Below are 9,550 nucleotides of genomic sequence, written 5' to 3'. Positions count from 1 at the left end.
ATATAAAAAAATGCAGACTCTTCTGAGGAAGGCCCTGATAACTGATTCCTTGTAGAGACAACTCATATTTATCTTCTTAAACCGGACAGTGTCATCTGTACTTTTAGAAATTAAGCTTAAATAGACCTCTTCAATGTGAAAGAAATAACACAGAGGTTGAGGATATGTGTCCTGGACTCTTGGGTGATGGACAAGAATATAAACACTGTCCTGGAAATACCTCAAGTGTTCTGTGATTTCTGATTTACTCTTAAGACTTAATGTCCAGATCCACTTCAACTTCTCTAAAAATAAATATCTGTATAAGAACCACAGAAAACCACAAAAAAAGCTCAGCTGCCATCCAGGATATGGGAAGATGACGTCTATGTAGCCACATCAGATGATTAACCATTGTTTGATGATCGTGTATTCTGCCAAGAGACGTATCCTTTGAAAAGTGCAACCAATTCACAACCTCTCCAACAGCTGGGATAGGCTCAGCTTCCTAATAGGACTACGAGAATCCCAAGATGAAGGCCGTGTTCCTGACTCTCCTCTTTGGACTGGTTTGCGCTGCCCAGGAAACTCCAGCTGAGATAGACCCCTCAAAGGTATGCAGAATGAGGTCATCTCCTAGAAGGTCTTGCTTGTTTGAGTGTGTGTGTGTGTGTGTGTGTGTGTGTGTGGTTGTTTTTGTGTAGATGTAAGAGATAAACTCATTTATATGTATGAACAGATTGTATACATACCGGGGTCCATGTAACTACCTGATAAAAATACAACCATTTGTCTATCCGGTCTTTTTATTTTTTCTTCATCTTATTAGTCTATAGGCTAAAAAAAAAAAAAAAACAACGAATTTAATATGCTATCATTCAGAGAGTCATGGCCAATCATGACATGTTTTATTTTTAAAAAACCCTGAATTCTATGCTTTCTGCTCGAATAGGAATCATGAATTCATGACATGGTATTCAACAAGATAGGGGGTAGAACTCTGCTTAATGAGGTTGAATTTACTTCTCTTCTGTGTGAAACGCAGAAGCAAAGGTGGTGCTGTGTACTGGTGAGTAAGCAAAAGAGATATTGACTGATGCTTAAGGAGACCTTCCTTCTTAGATTCCAGGAGAGTGGCGCATCATTTACGCAGCTGCAGATAACAAGGATAAGATTGTGGAAGGAGGCCCACTGAGGAATTACTATCGTCGGATTGAATGTATCAATGACTGTGAATCCCTCTCCATTACATTTTATCTCAAGTAAGCACAGGAAAGCTTAATGGAAAGCAAGGAGACTGCTGACTCTGGAGATGCGGTCCGGGCTCCAACATGCAGTGAAGGGTGTGGGTAATGGCTGTGAAGTTGAGGGTGCGAACTCTATTCAAGGGTGTCCTCAAGCAGTGGGAAATAGATGGTGAGAAGGAATGTCTTGTCTGTTGGTTTTTCAGGGACCAGGGCACATGCCTGTTGCTCACAGAAGTGGCAAAGAGACAAGAAGGATATGTGTACGTCCTAGAATGTGAGTATTCCAGCTTTTCCGATGGGCTGTCTTCCCAAAACCATGCAACGTGTTCAGCTGGATAACCTCGGTTCCATCAAAGACAACCAGATGTCTGGATGGGTGGACTGCTTCCTCTACTCATTACCAATGCAATCTTGGAAAAGCCATTTAAGTTTTCAGGAATTAATTCTGTCCCACAACACCAGCATGAGATTCAAGGGTGGAATGTGGCCACTGATGGTCTCTGAGAAAAAGCCACAGAACGGTGACTATACATGTTCCCTGGGAGTGGTGAAGCACATAAGATTTTATATATATATACACACACACACACACACACACACACACACACACACACACACACATACACACACACATATACATACACATATATACATATATATATATTACTATCTTAAGATTACAAAGACTCTTTCAAAGTTGTTTCTATCTTTTATTTCATCTACATGATCAAATTTGCTTAAAATGAAGAAATTTCTTAAATATTAAATTTCTTTATTAGTAAGTACAATAAGTAGGACATGATTAATTTAAGGCCCCAAAATGAGAACAGCTAAAACAAGAGCTCTGCAGTGTAGGAGACCCAGGTTTTATCCCTGGGTTGGGAAGTACCCTGGAGATGGAAATGACTACCCACTCTAGTATTCTTGCCTGGAGAATCCCACGGACAGGGGAGTCTGATGGGTGACAGGCCGAGGTTCATGGACGTCAGACATGACTGGCTGATTTTCACTTCGCTTTGAAACAAGAGCGAAAATTTCAATGAATTTTTACATACCTTGAAAGTGAGTTTAGCATAGACTTCTATCCCTACAGTTTGAAATAACAAGAAATATTTCTCAAATGTAATATCAATGCATAAGTTGAAAGCAACACTCACAGATTTCTATCTCTGTAGCTGAAAATAACAAGAAATGATCCTCAAATATTAATATCAACACTGTGACATTACATTAAGTGATCCAATGTTTCATTTTCATTGAGAACATATACAACAGAGCACTCTAATCTTGGTCTGATGCAACTATTTTAATTTCGAATGTGGACATGCAGCCACAGGATCTAATCTGCAATCGTTAAAGAGTATATATGTCCAACATGAGGCAGTTACTTGTATCTTGTACCTCTTTTGTTAGCTCTTAGGCTAGGAAATAACTCTGGATTATGTAGTAACTTTCATTTTACTAAGGTTCATCTAATTTTTTAGACTTGCTTTCTAACCATGATTGTACTTGCAAATTGGGTCACAAAATTTCTGAAAGTATAACAGTCAGCTCTTGTGAGCGGGTACGAGATGGCTAAGGTTCAAAATATACTATAGTTGCAACAAGCAACTTTGCCATCATCCATAGAGTGCTAGAAGACTGAAAGTCTTGATGATCTTCAGGAGAGGGGGGGTGTGGAAAGAGATCTCCTACTTCACTCGCTCTCTTAAAGATTCTAACAATACACCACTAGAAATGTCATTGAGACAGAGTTTACCATCAGAGGGAAAACAGACGATAGAGAGCGTGAGAAGAATAAAACATGTTCAACTGAAAAGGAAAGAAGTTCATCATATTGAGGCTTGATTTTTTTTTTTTTCTGTCACAGTTGACGGTACCAATACTTTGGAAGTGATTCATGTGTCAGAAAACATGCTGGTAACTTATGTTGAAAATTATGATGGGGAGAGGATCACAAAAATGACTGAAGGCCTTGGTAAGTACTGTAGCTTATGTAGATGAGCTCCTATGATCAGTACTTTTACGCTAAGGAGAGAGGTACAGACACCTTATGATAGGGCTTCACTGGTGGCTCAGATGGTAAAGAACCCACACCCAATGTGGGAGACCTGGGTTTGATCCCTGGGTAGGGAAGATCCCATGAAGGAGGGCATAACAACCCACTCCAGTATTCTTGCCTAGAAAATCCCCATGGACAGAGGAGCCTGGTGGGCTACAGTCCATGTGTTAACACACAGCTCACAGGATATGACGCAGAGCAGTATCTATTGTCCTTTGGGAGGAACTACAGGTCCTTGTCTTTACTTCATGACTACATTATTATTACTTGGTCTCTTTTGACTGTTTTCCTTTGCTTTTCCACAGTCTCATTTCTCTGATTAAACTTATTCTTTGACTTAAATATTTCACAGTCAAAAGGCAGGCCAAAGACAGGGTGGGCAAGGAACACAGGGTCCCGTTCCATCTCACTAGGATTAGTGTGGTTTCGAAACTTCCCCATCATTCCCACACCCATTCATTTCATAAGGGTTCATGAAAACCCCAGGGTTGCACTTCTAGAATGTAGACAAAGTGGACAGGAAGTGATGGAGTTGGGAGAAAGTCTGAGTCTCAGACCTGCCATGACCTTCTTTGATGTCCCATGAAAGATTGCATCTCACAGGGGGATGTTCAAGGTCTCAGCTGAATGACTAGTAGTTCCCTGAGTAGTTCTCTGAACTGGAATGTGATAATGTGCTAACTATGTGAACTCTACCCCCATGGACACATCTGAAGACCTGTGTGTACACTCGGGCATCTCTGTAAATAACTGTCTGGAGAGCAGGGTTCAGGTGATGGTGGAGGGCAGTGATGCTGGTGAGGCTTACTGATCACTACAGTTAGGAGTCAGGTGACTCTCTACCACCCATAACGGATTCTAACACACACCTCTTCTGCCCTGTCTGCTATGAAATCCAGCCAAAGGAACCAGTTTCACTCCAGAAGAACTTCAGAAGTATCAGCAGCTGAACAGTGAGAGGGGGGTTCCAAATGAAAATATAGAAAATCTCATCAAAACAGGTAAAGCCCCAGACGGTGACAGGTTTCCGAAATGAAAACACATCACCAGAACCTTCGGTTCAAACTACCTATTGGCAGAGATATCTTTAATAAGGGCTGTATTGAAATAATGCAGCTTTGAAATATAGGCATGCCAATGGTCATTTTCCCTCTTATGCATTCTCTTTCACAGACAATTGTCCTCCATAAGAACAGTGAAGAGTGGTTGGGTGAGTAGAAATATGACACATAGAACACATTTTTTTTCCTCAGGAGGTTAACACTTTGGGTGAGGGGGGTTCTACTGCTTTAAGAATGGGATACATACACAATGGAATACTACTCAGCCAAGAAAAAGAATGAAAAATGCCATCTGCAGCAACATGAATGGAGTTAGAGATGCGGCTACTAAGTAAAGTTACTCAGAAAGAGAAAGGCAAATATCATATGCCATCACTTCCATGTAGACTCTAAAATATGATTCGATTGAACCAATAAAACACAGAGACAGACTCAAACACAGACAAAATTAACGGTTACCAAAGGGGAAGCAGGCAAGCGGTAAATTCCAAGTTTGAGATGAGCAGATACACACTAAAATATATAAAATAAACAACAGAGACCAACTGGAGAGAACAGGGAAGTATACTGAGCGTCTTCCAATAACTTTTAAGAAGACGAATGAAAAAGGGGATACATTTACCTACACATATATGTAAGTGAGGGCTTCCCAGATGACTCAGAGTTCCAGAATCTGCCTGCCAATGCAGGAGACACAGGAAATGTGAATTTATCCCTGGGTCAGGAAGATCCTTCAAATAGGAAATGGCACCCTATGCCAGTATACTTGACAGGAAATTCCAACGAACAGAGGGATCTGGGAAGCTACAGTCCATACTGTCACAGAAGAGTGGGAACAACATAACGAGAAAGCAGCAACAAATATATCAATGAATCACTTTGCTCTATACCTGAATCTAACATAACACTGAACATCAACTACATTTCAATAAAAATTAATTTAAAAAAAAGAATGGGATGACAAAACCCTTCACCTTGCCAAGTGTCCAAGTGTTGGGCTTCCTTAGTCTTTGGATGAGAATAGCTAAATCCTGACATTGATGTAGAAGCCACAGTGAGATGCTTTAAGGACAATGGAGGTGGTGTGAAGGCCTGAGCTGTGAGTTATGATGATCGCTGGGGAATCCCTCTGTGAATGAAGGAGCTTACAGCCACAAAACATGCACGATGATAAATGAGACTACAGAAGATGTCAGTGGCACAGGTCACACAGCATATCATCTCCTGTATCTCAAAGAGCTGTGAATACCTAACTTAGTGTCTCTCGATATCAGACCTGATACCAGACTGCTCACAGCTAGTTTCACCAGGTGGTAATTCTACAAAACCCCCAGGGGTACACACACAGAGGAACTTCTGTGAAATGGGTCTTGTAGGAAAATTTCCCCACTGCTTCCAGCAGCAACTGCTTCTATCATGCTCCAGACAATATCATATTAATGCTAATCAGCCCAACAATGTTTTATTTTTTTTCATGTTAAAAGAAAAAAAAAAACGAAGCAAGAATAGAGCAGCATCAAAGCACGAAATGTGTCCCAATCATCTGTATGAAGACGGTAGACCTTTTCTTCGAAATCATCATTTCTTCTCTCCCAGGAAATCATGACCCTGAACCCACGGCTTTCCAACTATGAATGTCCTTGGCTCTTGCTAATGTTACTGGATTCCTAAACTGATCAATAAATTGATTAAAGCACATATGTGTAGTGAACAAAGGTTCTATATTTGCAAATACTCAAAACTTGTAAATTCAACCATGCAGAAAGTTCAGTGTACAACGAAGGAGGAAATAACTCTGTTTACCATGCATGGTGTGAATCCTGCCAGTGTTTCTGTGAGATGAGAGAATAAACCACTGAAGGTAGTTTTATATGGTGAAATGAGGTTCCGATCAGTTGTCACATGAGAAATGGGATTGGTTTTCAGATACCTTATTCTGACCTGTCCTAAGTGGAACCTGAAAGCAACTCAACGATGGTGTCAAGCAGTGTTCATCTGCTGTGGGGTTGCAGGAGGCAGTCAGGATGTTGCAGAATGAAGTCTTACATGGCTTCCAGGGGGCGCGGTAGTAAAAAATACACCTAGCAATGTAGGAGATGCAAGAGATGCAGGTTCAATCCCTGGGTCAAGAAGATGCCCTGAAGAAGGTAATGGAAACCCACTCCAGTATTCTTGCCTTGAGAATCCATGAACAGAGGAGTCTGGCAGGCTACAGTCCATGGAGTGGCTAGAGTCAGCCACGATTTATGAACTGAGCACACACACATACAACCAACGTGAACAGTGTTTACTAAAGAAAGGGCAGTGATGGTATTTACAAAGCACAGGGTCTGTGATGTCCGACTACAGGGGGGGCTACTCTCCATCTCAAACCCCAGAAGTAGACACTTTGATGCTGATGCATTGCAGGTGCAGAGTTACCTACAGCTCTGCACAGAAGTTGCTCATCAGATATTTTTCAAAGTAATAGTCATTGATTGGTGCCAACTGATGGGCAAAAGAAGCATCATGGGTGTCCTGTAGGTCATGCCACTGGACCAGACAACACACCAGGAAAAATGCGTAAGGGAGGTGAAAAAGATGACACCATCCTAGACCACTCTGGAGACCTCTGGTTGATTCATGAGGATGTGGAAGGCTGGGTGCACCTGAGCGGCTGTGAAGTGAGAGGCAAGACAGAATAGGGCACTGGGCCCGGACCCTGCCAGGGCTCACTGTAAGCTGCGTGCACTCTGAATGCATGTTACAAGCACAGCCTGATGTCCAAGATCAAGATACTGGTGTCCGTCGACTCGAGTTGTTGACAGAAAATGCAACAATGGCGGGTTGACGAATAAGCTGTACTCCCTTCGTGGATCACTGCCTTGCATGATGAAGGGGCTGGCATAACTAGGGGAAGCTATGGGCCATTTCGTGTAGGGCCACCCAAGACAGAGGGGTCATAGTGAAGAGTTCTGACAGAAGGTGATCCACTGGAGGTGGGGCGTGGCTAAGCACTCCAGTATTCTCGCTGTGGGAACCCCATGAACTGTATAAAATGGCAAACACATATGACCCTGAAAGATGAGCCCCCCAGGTTAGAAGGTGTCAATATTGCTACCAGAGCAGTGCAGAGGGCAGCTACTAATAGCCCCCGGGAAGAATGAAGCTACTGCTCACTCAGGTCTCACCCAAGAAAGCCACCTACAACAAGAATTAAAACGAAGAAAGAACAAATGGAGCAGAGGGACTTCCCCAGGGGTCCAGTGGTTCAGAATCCACCTGGCAATGCAGGGAACACACACTGAATCTATATCTTGGAAGATCCCACGTGTGTATGATAGCAAAGGCATGCACTACACAAACTCCGCTCATTCAGAGTCTGAACAAGAGAACCATCACAACAACAAGCCCTCAGCCCATCACTAGGGAGAGGCAGAACACAGCAAGTAAGACCCAGTGTGTGTTGTAAAATTAAAAAAAAAAAAAAAAAAAAAAACCCTTAGCAGAAGTTATAAGAAGTATGACCACTGAGTTACCCACCAAAATACTTTTTTTTCTTAATTTAAATTTATTTATTTTAATTAGAGGCTAATTACAATATTGTATTGGTTTTGCCATACATCAACATGAATCCGCCACGGGTGTACACGTGTTCCCAATCCTGAACCCCCTCCCTCCTCCCTCCCCATACCATCCCTCTGGGTCATCCCAGTGCACCAGCCCCAAGCATCCTGTATCTTGCATCAAACCTGGACTGGCGATTCATTTCTTATATGATATTATACATATTTCAATGCCATTCTCCCAAATCATCCCCCCTCTCCCTCTCCCACAGATGCGAGACACCAAAATACTTTTAAAAATTCTCAGGGAAACAGTTGCCGTTTGAATAATGAAAACATTAGGAACCAGGTAGGAAATATGAACCATTAAAAAAATTTTATCTGAAAAATTATTTTCAAGGATCTCCATCCAGTTGACAATATATCAAATCCTGGGGAAGAGGGATCCTCTATCACAAGTGAATTAACTTTAATCAGTGTGGATATACCAACTCTTAGAAGCTGGCAGGAAGATCAGGAACAGGAAGGTAGAGTCAAAGAAAAACCACCACTGTGATTTACATAAGATACAAGTTGACTAATACATCTGTTACTCATTTTACCCCGTATTTGTGTTTGCATGTGTGCGATAAAAACACTTAAAAGTTCTGCTCTAAGCCACTGACAGATATACATGCAATGCTATTTGTCATAGTCAACATCCTGTTCATTACAAACTTCTTTAAATCACAGGAGCTCCTTGGCTAATTATAAATAAACAGGAAAAAATATACCAAAACCAAATATAACCAGCAGTAGAACTTAAGTCAATTAAACCCTTATGTTTGAGTATCTACTTATGTTGAGAATTCTGCAGCCACCATTTATTCAAGGATTATTTCCTTTGGCTCCAAAACGTAGCAAAACTGTCTTGCTCTTTCAGACACACTCTGTGAAAATCACCAGAAACACGCACCACTCTAATGATCCGTGAATGAATGAAAATTCTGTTTTCACAAGATGTGAACCGTGAATGCTTTGCTTTTGACACAAACTTGTTGAAGGCCACTCATGTGACCATCATGTTCTAACTGTCTTTAACACTGCCCCCAAAATAGAACCAAGGATGGGGAAACACAAACCAAAACAGAACCAAATCTGCTCCTGGAGAAGGGACAGGAATATAGAGACAAATAGATTTTGGATACAGTTACAAAGGAAATTCAGAAGAGAATAATAACCTTATAAGGAAAACTGTTGGAGAAATTGGGAACTCGTGTGACCAAAAAAATAAATAACTTCAACTCTTTCATTGCTGCACGTTTTACAACTAACGCAGAGAGACTCACAGACGTGTATTTAAGACCCAAAACAAGAAAGACTCCAGAGGCAAAACACAGGTGGACACGGTGACCAAAGATTAGGCGATTACTGATTAAAATATACACCAAGCAGGATCTCACACTGGGAACAGAATGTTCATAACCAAGCCTCAATCAAAATATTTACATCTTTGAGGGACAACCTTAAGGAAATAAAAGTAAAGCCAGCAACGGGGGGGCAAATGTTCGCACATCTCCATCTAAAAGAGACTCCAGAATATGTTAAAAACCTACAAACTTCATAAAAAACAAATAATCCATACAGTAATGAACAAACAGCTTGCAGAGACACCTA

At 41.4% G+C, this 9,550-nt stretch overlaps 1 protein-coding gene across 1 annotated transcript; it reads left to right on the top strand.

The window, feature by feature from the left end:
- Positions 1–226: 226 nt before the first annotated feature.
- On the top strand, positions 227–4,498 carry LOC133242160 (allergen Bos d 2). The gene is made up of 6 exons (XM_061408224.1): positions 227–593; positions 1,102–1,241; positions 1,430–1,500; positions 3,097–3,204; positions 4,188–4,289; positions 4,462–4,498. Exons 1-6 carry the CDS (start codon positions 513–515, stop codon positions 4,476–4,478), a joined length of 519 nt encoding a protein of 172 aa, XP_061264208.1. The 5' UTR covers positions 227–512; the 3' UTR covers positions 4,479–4,498.
- Positions 4,499–9,550: the final 5,052 nt, after the last annotated feature.

This window comes from Bos javanicus, chromosome X (assembly GCF_032452875.1).
Source record: "Bos javanicus breed banteng chromosome X, ARS-OSU_banteng_1.0, whole genome shotgun sequence".
Classification (NCBI taxonomy): Eukaryota; Metazoa; Chordata; class Mammalia; order Artiodactyla; family Bovidae; genus Bos; species Bos javanicus.
The sequence above is the reverse complement of the archived record's forward strand: the minus strand, read 5'-3'. Positions and strand labels throughout refer to the sequence as shown.

Bases quoted from the DNA above. Each gene is read 5' to 3' on its own strand.
- LOC133242160 (XM_061408224.1), top strand. From the start codon at position 513: ATGAAGGCCGTGTTCCTGACTCTCCTCTTTGGACTGGTTTGCGCTGCC. The intron at 594-1,101 runs GTATGCAGAATG...CTTCCTTCTTAG, and splicing joins CTGAGATAGACCCCTCAAAG to ATTCCAGGAGAGTGGCGCAT. The intron at 3,205-4,187 runs GTAAGTACTGTA...TATGAAATCCAG, and splicing joins AAAAATGACTGAAGGCCTTG to CCAAAGGAACCAGTTTCACT.